Source organism: Odontesthes bonariensis, chromosome 4 (assembly GCF_027942865.1).
Source record: "Odontesthes bonariensis isolate fOdoBon6 chromosome 4, fOdoBon6.hap1, whole genome shotgun sequence".
NCBI lineage: Eukaryota > Metazoa > Chordata > Actinopteri > Atheriniformes > Atherinopsidae > Odontesthes > Odontesthes bonariensis.
In genome coordinates, this window is record NC_134509.1 from 24,681,358 (window position 1) to 24,696,239 (window position 14,882).

A 14,882-nucleotide genomic window follows, 5' to 3' on the forward strand; every position below is an offset into this window, starting at 1 on the left:
AGGCTCTTCACAAACCATCGCCTCTCTTCCATCATTTTTCTTTGGCAATATGCACCTGTGTATTGCCTGAAAATGTCCACAAGCCTATCTCGTTCCAACACAAAGAGGCACTTGTCTTAATCCAAAATGTAGCAGCCTGGAGTACGAGAAAAGGGTCCAAGTATCTGAAAAGAGCTGAAGTTTTCTGTAGCTTCTGTCTTAATACACCTGAAATGTGCACTTTGTCTCCTACTATCACACTAACGCAAAACTCGCTGATAGTTTCTAAGCTCACAGCAGCCAGTGGAGGACACATTTACCCTGTTACTATTCATTCCGTCCTTCTACTTTCTTCTGGTTTAAAATGCCATGTTTTTCACATTTTCACCCCCTTCTTTTTTTGTCTTATGGTTCCCAAAACCAAGCGGTTTATGTTGCGAGCTTCTTATTAGCATGTTGGATCAAAAAGTTTCTATTTCTTTAGTTTTATGAGAAAAGTAAAGATCAGAGAAAAGTCCGCGCACGTACAAAGTTTTGCAACAGGAATGTGTTTTTGTCCCCCCACCCCCTCCAGTTGTCATGTGACCCTGGAAAAGGTCAAATCTGGGGTTGTGGTAACCCACTAAACTGACTGACCTCACTTGCTCCACCGCCACCGTCAATATTTAAAGATTAATAATTAATTATTTCTCTAATAAATGGGGGCCATTTCCTTCAAAAAAAAAAAAAAGCCTTTTATTTACCCAAAGCATATTTAACTGGAAGTAGTACATTTTTAAAAGGAGGGATTTTATATTTTTTACTATTATTTGACTGAAACCAGGCATTAATTCCCCATTAACAGAAATCCTACATAACTTGTTGGAGCCCTGCTCAATCTGATCTTCAGAAGTCATACGGAGGTTGTGTCTGTGGAGAAAACCCTCTCTGGTCATTTGGCCTGCTGACAGAGCTTCTAAAACTGGACTGTGTTTCCTCTTAGAAGAGCCAATCACAGGCCACCTTCGAGGCCGGTGAGGAAAAACACGCTTACCTCTTATTATTTAAAGCACAGACAAGGTTTATTTATAGCAAAGGAGGGGTCTGATTGGGAAAGAATTCAGGAGGCAGTGACCCACCAGGAGACAAAAATAAGCCACCAGAGAGCTTTGGATCGTAGCTGCACAGCTAATGCTATTTACCAACAACCGAGGAGGCGTAGTTAGGTGTAATGCAATGTTAAGGTCAATTTAAAGGTCACTCTGAGCTGGCAGCAATATGGAGAGGCTAATCTGATCCTCATAAACACGCATAAAAGAGTCTCACTGATCAAAGAGCACCATCTGGGGGCCAGACTGCATGTACACTGATGGGCTGAAACCAAAAGAAACCAGTTTTAAAGTAACAAATAAAACCAAAATATAGATTCTGCTTCTTTAATGTTAACTTTTTGACACGCATGCCCGTTCAATGGCTGATGTGTTGACGAAAACAATACATAATATGCAGCTTAATGCAGATTAAAGTATAAAGGACAGCACTTAATACACAGTTAGGACGGACTGAAAAGCAGCATGATGCCTTTACATAAAAAAAACCTAAGCTTTGTTTAAGCACTTCCAAATAATTACATAACATTTAATAATTAGAGGCAATATCAAAAGTGCCTTTGAGTTTTCAAACACATAAAAAGGTGGATTAAAGCTGGAACTGGTCTGTTTGGGACAAAAACAATTTGTTCTGTGTCAACTGGTCAAAGGCACAAAAGCCTCAATATCCTGAAAAACCACTAAATTAAACGTGACAAAGAAAACAAACTGAAAAGTTATGAAATGTTTGTTCATTCCATGTCTAACAGTATGACACTGTAAACTGAACAATGGTAATTAGCACAAAGAAAGAGGGTTAATTATGATGTGTAGCGGGACTTCTACTTTTTAAAGACAAACGATGAAGACAAACACAGGCAGCTTGATTTCCCAGCAGCCATCTGCCGCCTGGTGTGTACCAGGGTCGCATGATGGCCCGCTGGGTCGTTACCATTTAACAGCCCAAACACATACAGACAGATTGTAAATGCACTTCTGCTCTTCGGTGTGTATCTGGATGGTGATCCTGCTTCAAACATAAGGCTACAACTCAGAGCTCGTGCAGAGTACACTTTGTGTGTAATGCGGTGATGTCACCACCAGGTCCACAATCCACATTTTGGATGCGATTTTAAAGCAGTCCCGAGTCCACTTTTTAATTCTATGGCTGAACAGCTGTAAAGGATGTATTGAAGTCCACTTGTGTGCACATTGGTACACTTAAACCTGTAACATGTTTGTGCGCAAGCGCCTCTCTTTGTTCTCAGTTCTTCTTTTTGACCCCAGAGTTGCGATTGTTGAACAAGCTGAGGCCCGATTTGCCGTTCCCATTACCGACTCCGCTGACCGTAACTCCAGGCTGCTGCAACACTTTGTCCAGCGTGGTTTTCTTAATGGCTGCTGGAGAGATGCGCTCCTGGTCTGCCAGAGACTGCAGCTCCCTGTGAGACGAGGACAAAAAATAAAACGCCAGCGTGTCAATTTTCCTTCACCTTTGTGACTATGAAGCCCAAAAGCAGGAGAAAGTGTGATACTCTGACAGGATCAGCTAATTAATTACAATTTAATTGCTTAAAAGAGTCACGATAATAACAATCAGCTGCTCGTGAGCTAAAAGTCGGCGGAAAATGTCAGAAACTTGGTCGTAAATGCTAGATTTTCCATTTCCACACGCTGCAAACTCACTTTGTCCTGATGCATGAAGCCTCCACAGCGTTGATGAGGAGGCTGCGGAAGCCGCCGCTCTCCAGGAAGTGCAGGGCGTGGATGGTGGCGCCCCCTGGTGAGCACACATTGTCCTTCAGCTGTCCGGGGTGCTGCTCCGAGTCCAGCAGCATCTTGGCTGCTCCCTGAGGAGAAACGGCAACATGGGGAGAGACTTTTAAATTCAGACAATCAACCCTTCTCTCTTTTACAAAACAATTGATTGATACAAGTTCCACTCTTAGCAACAGAGATACAGAGTGTCGTGTTTATTTGGAGATTATTATGTAAATTTAAGAGCATAATAATTTAAGAATGTTTCTAAATGTTGAGATAAATATATCACAAGAAGCATGCTGGTGTTAACATGACGCTTCCCTGCAGACTAATGTGCAAAGACGAGGAGATGCCCAGAACAAGACTGTTATTGCTGTATCTCGCCTATAATACCGTCTGAAAAGCCTTCCAAAGGAAGAAGAAAGAAACCCAAGAAGGGTGAAACAAATGTATAAATAAGGAAGAAACTGGACACATCGAGAAAAGAGCCTGAAGCAGCTGTCATGACAGAAAATCTAAGAATATATGTGTTTAATAGAAGAAATAGAATAGAAAAATACTTTATTTATCCCCCAAAGGGGGAAATTCAAATTCGTCAAGTAGCTCAACATTTTTTTAAAATATTTACAATGATTGAATTAACAACAATAAAAATACTACTACTAACTAAATAATAATAAATGACTAAATGGCAAAATAAACAAAAATCAATCAATCAATTTGAGAAGAACTCAGCAGTCACTGTTATAAAGCCTTATGGCTGTGGGAACAAAGGAACAAAGGAATAGTGAAAATAACTAAAGTAAATAATAAACGATACGAATTGTGCTCTACAAATAAAATTGCCTTTCCTTAAAAACGACATCTGATGTAATTTATCACATACACTTTTTAAATAAATGGACAGCTTTTATGAATTTCAGGTCAGTTTCCGATTTAATATTAATGTCGCAGCCCAATTTATTTCCATTTATTCCATCTATCAGAGTCAGAAGAAGCAACACCACCATTATAAACAAGTTACCTATTCCCACGTTTCCCAGTTAGAATAAATAATAAATGTGCGTACAAAAAGAATGTTGCATTAGTGTGTAGAAGAAAGAACATTTATTTATTAATATGCAAATGAAAACTTAAAGTTTTAATGAAGTCAACAAGATGCATTCACTTTGAGGTCTTTGGCACCTTAATAATCCTCTCTGACAGAAAGATGTACATCTATAGATATATAAAATATCTGACCAGCAGTATCGAGGAGAAATTAGGTGATAAATATATTTCTTATGGAAGTTTTTGTCTTTAAAACTTTTATAATTACTGACTCATTAAATTATCCTGTCACTTAGTTTGACTAAAATACTTCAATGTATCAGTAAAAATTAAAGGCTCTGAAATAAATACATGTAATATAATGATATCAAAGTAAAGTGAAATTAAAATAAAAAGATTTGTGTAAAATTTGTGTAAAACCCACTTTTTACATTTCTTTGATTTAACAGGATGTATTTTAAAGGTCTATTAAATAATATAATTGGCATATTTCTTCATTTTCATTTATTTAATTAGCTTATCTTTAAATATAATTATTTCTTCATTCAATACTGATTAAAATGGGATTCCAATAGAGTGTGCTGTCTGTGTTTATTTTTATTTTATTTAAAACAATTTTTTTTTTTAACAGAAGTCAGATATTATCAGATCTAAGAACACAGCAGCAGATCAGGAAGACCCAAGAATACAGGCAACAACACAAAAGACGCACACTAAACATAACTGACCAGCAGGGCCTGAGCTCCAAGTCTGACCGCGAGTCTCCTGGGCAGACCCATCTTCACTCCTCCATCTGCAAGAGCATCCAGGGCTGTGAACGCCTGTTTAAAAACACAAAGTGTCGTCTCATTCAAATCTTCTTCAAGTTAGTTTTTGCTTCGGTTTTATCAGTTTTCTCGCCTTCACTTTTACCTGCTTCTTTTAGGAAAACTATCTCTTGAGACATGCAATGAAAAGGGAAAAAAACAACTCAAATGTATGTAAAAATGACGTCTTATGCAAGCAGCAGATAAAAAACCCACCGACACTTTTACTCTTAATGTGCTCAATTTGCTTAAAGCAGGAGGGTCTGAGATTTAAAATAAGCAGATGGTAACAAGTCATTACCACTGCTGGCGTCCCTCATGTTTTCTAATAGAATCTTTAAATAGAGAAAAAAAAAATTCATTCATCTGCTTCTCCCTTCCCGTTTCTACTTGTACTTAAGCCTGAAAACATGGCTTTTTAACATTTTTTCTCTGTGGCAGAATGATTCTGCAGCTCACATCTTTCACAGAAATCATTTTCTTGAGTTGCAGGGTAAGAAAAGTCAGACAAACAGGTTACAAATGATCAAATACTGGGTCGAATGTTCCTGGGAAAGTTTAATTTTCACAAGACGGTTCAGTTTAATTTCAGATGGGTTCATTTTCTGGCACAAATCTGATTCTTAATGTTGTGTTGAGGCCAGGATTTTTTCCTGTTTTGGGTCATTATCCTGCTGGAACATCCACCTGTGTCCACATTTTAGTCGTCGAACTGATGGCCTGTGGCTATACTGAAGGTTCTCTTCCTTCCTCGTTATTACACCCACTTTGGGAAGTCTACCAGGTCCACTGGAGGTAAAAACAAGTTGAGCTGTAACTGTAGCTCCATTCGTATGTAAACGTATCGTAAATGATGATGCACAACGCCCACCCGCATCATTTAACTGTTATATTATCCTGCTGTGAACCGATACTTCAAAAAAGATTCATTCAACTATTTTTACTTAAGCAAGAAATTATTTTCCTTTTTCTAAAAATATCAGATCAGTCTCAGTAGCTCTCTGTGTGTAAAAAGCAAGAAAGAAAGTGTATGTAAAGTGTATGTAAAGGCTGAACGATGGGTAAATTTCAACATATCCTCTGTTGTAATTTCCACCTATGCAGCAGACTCAATCTGGTCTATTTCAGTATGAACAATTTCACTGATTATTTTCCATGTCAGGCCTCGCTGCAGTGCGAATGTAACACCTTAAAGACGAACAGAGCCACATCATTCTAGGACAAAACAAAAGATGTTACGTACATAGGCGGGTCCGCTGCCACTCAGACCAGTGACAGCATCAATGAGGTCCTCCTCCACCTCCGTACAGAAACCTACACTGGCCATCAGCTGCTCCAGTAACTTCCCATCTTCCAGCTTAAATAACCACAAAAAGCAGATTAAAAATCATTGAAAAAGCAGAAATCTCCTGTTCAGCTTCATGTCATTTTATCTTTACAATCTATCCTGTTATCTAAATACACGCCACCTCTCCTCCTCACTCATAAATGTGTGTTTTTACGTCCCTCCATTCATCCCCCTTTACCTCTGCATGTGTCCCAGTGGCGTACACGGTAGCTCCTTCTCTCACCACCACAGGAGTGTTTGTCATGCACCTCATGACTTTGGGAGATGCACGGTGCTGAAGCAGCTTCTGCAAAATTACAAAGTGTGGGACAAGCAAGTAAGAGACAGCGAGTCACAGCTGGATTTTACTTCATTTGAGAAAGCAAGGATATGGGAAAATAATGGTGCTTATAAAAGCCTTGAACAATAACACCCGCCAACTAAACTGTGGACAGATTGTTATATCAGTATTTGGCAGAGATTGAGAGCGAGGATTACCTTCTCTATGGAACTGATTGTAACACCTGCTGCACAGGAGACTATGAGATGGCGGTCCTCAATGTCTGGCCCGATCTCATCCAGAACAAAGGGGATAATGTGGGGCTTCACAGCCAAAAAGAGCACATCACTCTTGTTGACAGTCTCTTTGTTGCTGGTTGTCAGATTCACCCCCATTTTCTAGAGGAAAACGAAAAATCTGTGATGCTTAGAGGTAAAAAAAAAACAAAAAAAACAGGTGTTTTTACAGCAGCCTGCGTCTACAGGAATCTCTTAAACAAGTCCACACTCATTCCAATCCTTCCCATCACCAAACACAGCAAAACCAAGTAGCCCCTCACCCTCAGCCCCGTCACTGTGGGCAGGTCTGTGTCTGGGGAGCTGGCAGTAATCCGGTTTGCAGCAATCACCCCTGGTGAGGAAGACAAGAAGAAATGAACAGTGAAATTAAATGAACAGCACGAGTACGTGTAACAAGATGGGTGTGAAAAGGAACTCCCGCCACTAACAATCATCGGTCAATATTTGGAAGTTTTTTCTTTTATCATTTTATTTTGCACTTCACACGCTTCATTTTCAGATCAATTTACACACTTTTAAGTAGGGCTGGGCAAAAGAAAAGAAAGTTGCCCTTGTTTTTCCTCTGTAACTTGCACTGCTTCTGCTCCCTCTGGACGTCCATAGTTCAGGTGTTGCCCTCCCCTCTGCTTTTACTTCCCACAGGGACACAAACAACAACGTGGCAGCATGTGGGGAAAAGTTTGTTCCAGAAAAAAGAAAAGAAAAAGGCAGTTTCTTCTGTTGTTTGGAACCGATTTGGTTTTCCAGGGTTTAAAGTTTATTCAAAGGTTACTGCAGCTAACGCCAGCAGGACGACTCATTAATTTCAGCGTCTAAGACAGAGAGAGGCATCAAGCCGAGTTGGAGAAGTGCCGTCACTACGAGATGCAAAAAAAAAAAAAAAAAAAAAAAAAAATCACGACTGCTACAAAGCAGGTAACGTTAGTGGAATCATTTTCCGTGTATCTTGTATGATAGGAAGGGGATCCGGTGGAAAGAGATTATAGATGCAGACGCCATTCATTTTGCTAAAGATATTCTGTCCATTTACGCCGTGGAAAAGCGGGGGGGTTTATCCACATGCACGTTTTTATCCACATTAAAAATGTTGGGCGCCAGGCATGTGCTACAAAGTCTTAAGCATTTTGCTGAAGTTAGCCCGGCTCACTTGTACAACTGTACAAGTGAAAACATCACTAGAGTTGGAGGAAGTGTCTGGTCCAGCTGAACCATGCAGCTGTACATGAGTTTGCATTTTATCAACGATGATTGGGCTCTGCGTTTATTATATTATATTTATATCTGAGTTTATTTTCAGGCCACATGGCCCAGCCCTACTTTCATACAATAAATTAAAATGATTCAATTTGCCAGATAATATTGGCTGATCAATAACAATGAAAGGTTCCAAAACAAGAAATAATGGTCACAGATTCATGATTATCATTTTCTGAAGGAAAGACAGTCCGTGTCTTTTAAGCGCATGTGTGTCCATGCACAGGCTGGAGCAGAAAGGGAGCAGGTTACATGAAGGTCACATGAGCCGACTTCTCTGTTGCCTCAGTCCCGATGAAACTCTCCCCAACAGAATGATAAATTACTCCAAACTCAGTCTGAAGTAGACCTTAAACTCTATGAACTCCTGTCTTACCATGACGACATCACAAACCCACAGTCTCTTAGCTGCTGCTTGTCTACTCCTCCTTCATGTCTGTTATGTCAGGCTTCCCTTTGACAGGTTGACATATACATCCTGCATCCATGTCTGCCTCGTATCTGGAAAAAACTGGCTACTTCTTGGACATCTTTTCAGTAACCTCGTAAACGGCACCAAAACGTGGATATGATCTGCACGTGTGCACCCTTCTCCCCTGCTCTATCCCCTCTGAAATAGTACAAAACCACTCATTTCAAAGGCTGAGGAGGAACAAACTGTAAAATGATCATCTCCAATGGAAAAGATAATAAAAGACAACATTAGTTCCTATAAAGCTTCAGAATAAGGACTTTCTACTAACATTGCATGTTGTAAAAGTTTTCTGTAAAGTGTTACTCAACGGGAAACCTATAAATCTTTAGCCGATTGTGTTCTTAATATTTAAGTACACGCTGCTATCCTTGAGGTTGCGTCTCTAAGTTAGATCTCAGGAAACCTGTGTGACCTGTGGTCTTGCTTCCAGCCATCTGTGAATCTGAGATATCAAATAGCTAAAGAGAGGAAAACACTGAAATGAGGGCACAATCTGAATGATTTCATGTTTTGCACATCCCACCTGCAGCAGTGAAACCTTTCACCAGCGCATGAGCCAGCTGGCCTGCTCCAATGAATCCAACACTCATCCTGCCAGATGATGTGGCGTTTCTGACCTGTTCAAAACACACATACATGTCAAGTTTAACAAAATGATGGCAACAAACCCTTTAATATGCAGCATGCCCTTCACATTTCACATTAGAATAAAAGAAAGGCTTTGGGAACATGGTAAGTATCCTGGAGCTTATCCACAGGATGAGATTAATGAAGAAAAATCTCTTTTTGTTGTGAGCTAATCTCTACGTGTTCGCAACTTTTACTGTAAAGCTAAACGATACCAGCATTTTAATTGTATTTCATAGCTCAAGTCACTTGTTAATGAATTCTTATACTAGTTACATAACTGAAATAGTTTAAGCTTTTCAGGATGTTATAACATTTGCTAACAGATTGATGCCTCCGCCTGTGGTCGGCTAGCTGCTTTGTTAGCTAGTTTTGATAAATAAATGACAAATCCATATCAAACAAACATACATACCTTAGCCTAGATGTTACAGCTGAAGTTCCTGCTTTGACAGAAAGTTGTCGACGGGAAGGTTAGTCCCAATGGTCAGAAAAAAAACAGAAAAAACACCTCTAGTGTCAACGTGGCTTCCCTTTTTACTTAACCCCATGTGCTGTGTTGTAGTAATAGACACGGAAACAAACCAATCACATCAGCGATGAGCCAAGTCATTGACCAATGACGAACTAGATTATGAAATATGGGCGGGGCTTTCTATTCGCTACACCCAGTTGCATCATTCCTCTGAGTTTCAGCGCGATGCGGCTTCAAGGGGACAATATAGGTCAAGTATAAGACCCGTGAGTTGGAAAGTAGGTCATGTTCATACTAAGCAATGCATTAAATTATAAAAATACAGTTCAGACCATGACTGACTGACTTAACACAAACCTCCCGTCCTTAACTGTGTGTACAGAGCTAGTATAGTACAATGTGTGTGTGTGTTTAGCTCAAAATACATTTATTTTTCATATCATCTTTATAAGCACTGATCCACTGAGATCTTTAGTGAATACAAACAGTTTTTAAAAAAAAATAAAAATGTAAAGAATATAGTGAAAAATAAGGAAAAGTTAAAAGAACCAAGTCACCAGATGATATGTAAACGAAATATTGATCAATCACCAAAGAGTTAATCATTTACGGTGGTGGCTGTGCTGGGTTTGACATTCAACTCCATCTAATCCAGATTTGAAAAAACTTGTATCCTGTCCGAGTTCACAGGCCGAGTATTTCCATCATGTGTAACAGATGTTCGTCTTTTCAACACTATATTTACTCAGCAGCTGGTATCAATAGTTACTTTGCAGGTTCAAATTACATCCGCAGTTTCTGAAAAATTGGGACACTGCGTAACTTAGAAATAAAAACAAAATGCAGTGATTTACAAATCTCATAAACCAATATTTTATTCACAGTGGAACATAGAAAACATCTAAAAGAAAGTGAAACATTTTGCCATTTAATGAAAATATGAACTCATTTTGAATTTGATGGCAGCAATACAACTCAATGAAATAGGGATAGGTCCATGTTTATCACTGTGTATCATCTCCTCTTCTTTTAACAACAGTCTGTAAACATCTGGGAACTGAAGAGACCAGCTGCTGGACCTTTGGGAGAGGAAAGTTGTCATATCCTTGTCTGATAGCTGCTCCGCAGTCCTGGGTCTTCTTTGTTGTATTTTATGTTTCATGATGTTCCAAATATTGGCAGATCAATCCCGCACCAGCGCTCTTCTGCTATGAAGCCATGTTGCTGTAATAGAGGCAATTTCTGGTTGTCTTGCTGAAATTTGCAAGACCTTCCCTGAAAAAGACTGGATGGGAGCATGTGTTGCTCTAAAACCTGTATATACCTTTCAGCATCCATGATTTCTACAAAGAAATTTCTAATTTAATCCATCTCACCGCAGAAAAGTTTTCCACTTTGCCTCAATCCATTAATATGAGCTTTAATCCACAGGAGACGGCAGTGCTTCTGGATCATGTTCACATGTGGCTCCTTCTTTGCATGACAGAGCTTTAACCTGCATCTGTGGATGGTAAAGAGAACTGTGTTCACAGACAATGATTTCTAGAAGTGTTTCTGAGCCCATGCGGTGATTTCCAGGACAGAATCATGTCTGTTTTTAATGCAGAGATGTCTCCAAGTTCTTTGAAAATGTTTATATTATGATCTGTAGATGGTGGAATATCCAAAGTCTCCACAGTTCTAAATTCAGAAACATAACTCTGAAACTCCTCCACAATTTATATTCTCTTGCAGATTGCTGCCCATCTTTACTTTTGACAGACTCTGCCTCTCTAAGGAGCAACAATTGTGTTTCTGACATGTTGCTAATGAACCCAGTTAGTTGCAACATGAACCGCCAGCTGTTCCACCCACTCTTCCAGCCTTTCTTTGCCCTCGTCCCCCTTACTCTGAGACATGTTTCTGCCATTAAATTCAAGATCAGCTCATCTTTTTCACAGTGGAATCTCTCACTTTGTTGTTTTGGAAATGGGATTGTGTAACATACCAGTGAATTTTGCTGAACCTTTTATGCTTTAACTATGTTTTCCTGAAAATTAATTTGTTGTTTCCCTCAGGTTAGTTCACTCTTTTGGTCACATGATGAGAATTACCCAATGAAAATGCAATTTTTTTTACCTTTAACAGACACCTTAAGCAGTGTTAAACCATGTTCATCCAAAAAAAACTCAAAACTGCTCTATTCACCAGGGCAATTTCTGCAATACAGTACAAGCTATCCTCTTCTTTGTGTGATTCTTGAATTTACAAGTCAACTAAAAAATTTATTCTACCACACTGATGTTTATTATTAATAAAATACCCTGACATTTTAACACGAATAACCAAAACATTGTCGGTCAACACAGCTTGTTGTAATATTTGAATTTAAATGAGGGATTGTTATGCTGTCGGGGGACTGCAGAGCTGTGTTTTTTTATCCCTTCAGATTTCACAGAATTTGTAATAAAGTTGAATGTGTGTGCTAATGAGCATCGGAACATGAATATAGTTTTACTGCCAATCCCTTGTTAGTTCACCCATGCATATTCTCAGAATTAGCCTTGAACTTTGCCTGTAACTGTCAGCTTGATGCAAAAATCTCTCCTTTACACATTTTAATAGGATTGACCCTCCTCTGGTCCAACTGCCTGTCTCTTCTTTTGATGCTTCTCATGCTATACCATGTCATGCTGGGCTAAATTTACACTCCACAGAGGAAGTGGTATGTCCCCTTTGAGGGACCACATTCAGTTTATTTTCACAATGGAATGCAGACTTGCAGGGATTGCGTATGTTCGTGTCTAAATATAAAGCAGAATGCAAAGCCTGAGGAACGAGCTCAGAAAGCACCAGCTGTTCGGATTCTCTTCAGTCAGCTTGCCAGAGATGTAATGTCATCACTAAAAAGATAAATGAATGAAAAAAGAAGAGCCTGTATCATCGGAATTGTTCAACTTTGTTGTAATGTTTATCTCCATGATGTAAACACACTTTCTCCATCCAACCAGTTTACAGGCTAACTCTAATGGACTGATACTAAATTCTGTCATTTTGTTTTTATTTAAAGAGATACTCCACTGATTATATATTCAAAATTTTGGTTACCCGTAAATGTTTAAGAACAGGTGTATATTATTGTACTTCTGGCTGGTAAAATTTGAGGAAATACCCCCAGAGTGAGGTCATGAGTGTTCTCACCTCAGCTCAAACCTGTCATTCAAAGACAGGCGGTTAGACCAGAGGAGGGTCAATCCTATTAGAATGGAAAATGTAGGATTCACATTTTTTTAAACTGCGTCACAAATGAACGGCAAGACTATTCTAGTTTTAATGGTTAAAGAATCTGCTTAGTTTGCCCCAAACCATAAAGGTTAAGAGAGATGTTCCCTGTTTGCACCTGCATGGCCTCCACGGTCATTTCCAGGGCAGATTTAACCCGTAAAGATTTGCAGTTGGATGCAGGACCCAAAGGCAGGCGGATGGTGACAGAATAAACTTTTATTCAAATAAAGCAGGGAATCCAAAAAACACAAAATCCAAACGGGCATGAAAGTACATAAAGGAAACCAGGAGCAAGGATCTGGTAGAGAACAAAGAAAACCAGCAAAAATATTTTCTAGGAGAGGAGATGGAAGTGAAAGGAGTGAGCTAATGGGATATAGCCTCTTAAGACACAAGCTTAAATTGTGTATACATGTTTTTATTTCCTCTGGCTATTTGACATCAGTAGAACCTAATAAATATAAAACCAAAGCACTGGCTTTGAAGACGAAGTAGTTTTTGAGAAAAAAAAAGTTTCTCGTGGAAACCAGGGTCTCAGGAGGATAGAGGGCAGGTGGTGAGATTGCAAGCAAAGGAGCAAAAGAGGATTACCGAGGGCATCGAGTGACTAGAACACGTAACAGGGATTGGAATGAAGAGGTAGCATCGAAACAGATGCACAAGAGATAAAGATTTTACCAAATAAAACAAGGAAGCAAACGCTAACTTAACACAGAGCAGCTGAGAACTAAACACGACAAGCAAAACTAAGGATGAAAGAGAAGATCCTTTTAAAAGCTTCATTGTAACCTTTCCAAACAGGTTTGATCACCAGTGAGTCCCATTTGCCCCAAAGAATGAAGCAACGTGATCTTTTTAAAGTGAAAGTCAACACAAATAAAAGTGAGGTGCTTTATGAGACATAAAGATGTTGAGAGTCAGCTCATTGTTTAGGAGGATCTGAAGAAAGAAGCTGATGAGCTTATAAAACTTAAAAGGCCTTTGATGATCTGAGGATCATCCAAGTTGTCGCCCAAAAGTGCAAAATGAAATAGCCTCCTGATCCTCCTAATATTTGTCCTTCAAAGATAATCAAATTTGAGGTTTATGATATCAAAATGAGTAAATTCTTGTTGCACCTCAAGCTTGTAAAAGTCCCTAAAAAAAAAAAAGTCCCCTAAAACGTTCGACATCATTGTGTGTGAGTGCTTGAGAGCAGGTCAGAGAAAATGCACGAGGAAGAAAGTAGTTTTATTCAGTGAGATTAGATGCGCATATTCAACATAGACAGGAAATCTTTTTCAGGGGGTTTATACTACTCTCCCACCTGCGGCCAGAGACACTGCGAGTTCTGATCTTTAGAAAAGACTCCGTGTGAGTTACAATCAGCTCAATGTGAGTGTGCATGTGAGACCACTGAATACACTCCAAGCCAGTGGTTTTCAACTGGTCAACTTATTAAATTTATTGAATGAAAAAATGGTGCAGCTTGATGCCTTAGATAGTAGAATATCACAGTATGCCAACAAGTGTAATTGTAAACCAAATCATCCCTCATACGCTCCATTAGTTGCATTTTAAAACCAAAACTCTTCACTTCACTAACTTCAGCCTTTCTTAACACACTCAGCAGGGCTTTCATGCCCAAACATGAAATAAAAAAGTCGAACTACTGAGAGGTAGTTTCAAAAAGATTCAAAATATATTACTTTAGCTGAGTCAGTTTTGACCTCACTCCACAAACTGTCCTCCTTTGTTCTCAATATAGGAAAATACGTATCTGATATAGTCTGTATCGTGCCTGCGTTTAGCCATGCTCAATCAGCTTCTTCTATGGGGTGAAATGGCAGATGTCAACTCGCATTACAGGGCATAATCGCAACCTGCTGTTAAGGAGTGTGAATATATGAGACGCAGTGGAGGTCTTCATAAGAAATCAGACTGAAAATAACTGACAGAAGCTTCCAGCGTCATCACAATTTAAAGAAAAGAGCTCTTCTGTTTTTCTTTTGTTTTAGTAATAAGGTGGAGGATACCTGTTGATTGTCACCAGGCTCGTTGTTCCTTTAAATTAATATCTATACTTGCTTAAATTTAGTTTTATTCCCTAGTTTTCTATAATATCACAGTTTAATGCACATACAGGACAAAAGCCATAGTATTTGTAAGAACAACACCATAAAAAAAACTCGCACTTTTTACACAAATCTCTTTTTAAATCAAATTCCTGGAACTTGAA

General features: G+C 39.1%; 1 protein-coding gene across 1 annotated transcript; it reads right to left on the bottom strand.

The window, feature by feature from the left end:
* Window positions 1-1,015: 1,015 nt before the first annotated feature.
* pycr1b (pyrroline-5-carboxylate reductase 1b) lies at window positions 1,016-9,501 on the bottom strand. Its single transcript, XM_075463621.1, has 9 exons — window positions 9,341-9,501; window positions 8,822-8,915; window positions 6,830-6,900; window positions 6,489-6,668; window positions 6,190-6,297; window positions 5,907-6,020; window positions 4,586-4,678; window positions 2,733-2,896; window positions 1,016-2,488 (listed from the first exon to the last, which is right to left on the bottom strand). Exons 2-9 carry the CDS (start codon window positions 8,886-8,888, stop codon window positions 2,311-2,313), a joined length of 975 nt encoding a protein of 324 aa, XP_075319736.1. The 5' UTR covers window positions 8,889-8,915; window positions 9,341-9,501; the 3' UTR covers window positions 1,016-2,310.
* Between the last annotated feature and the right edge of the window lie 5,381 nt (window positions 9,502-14,882).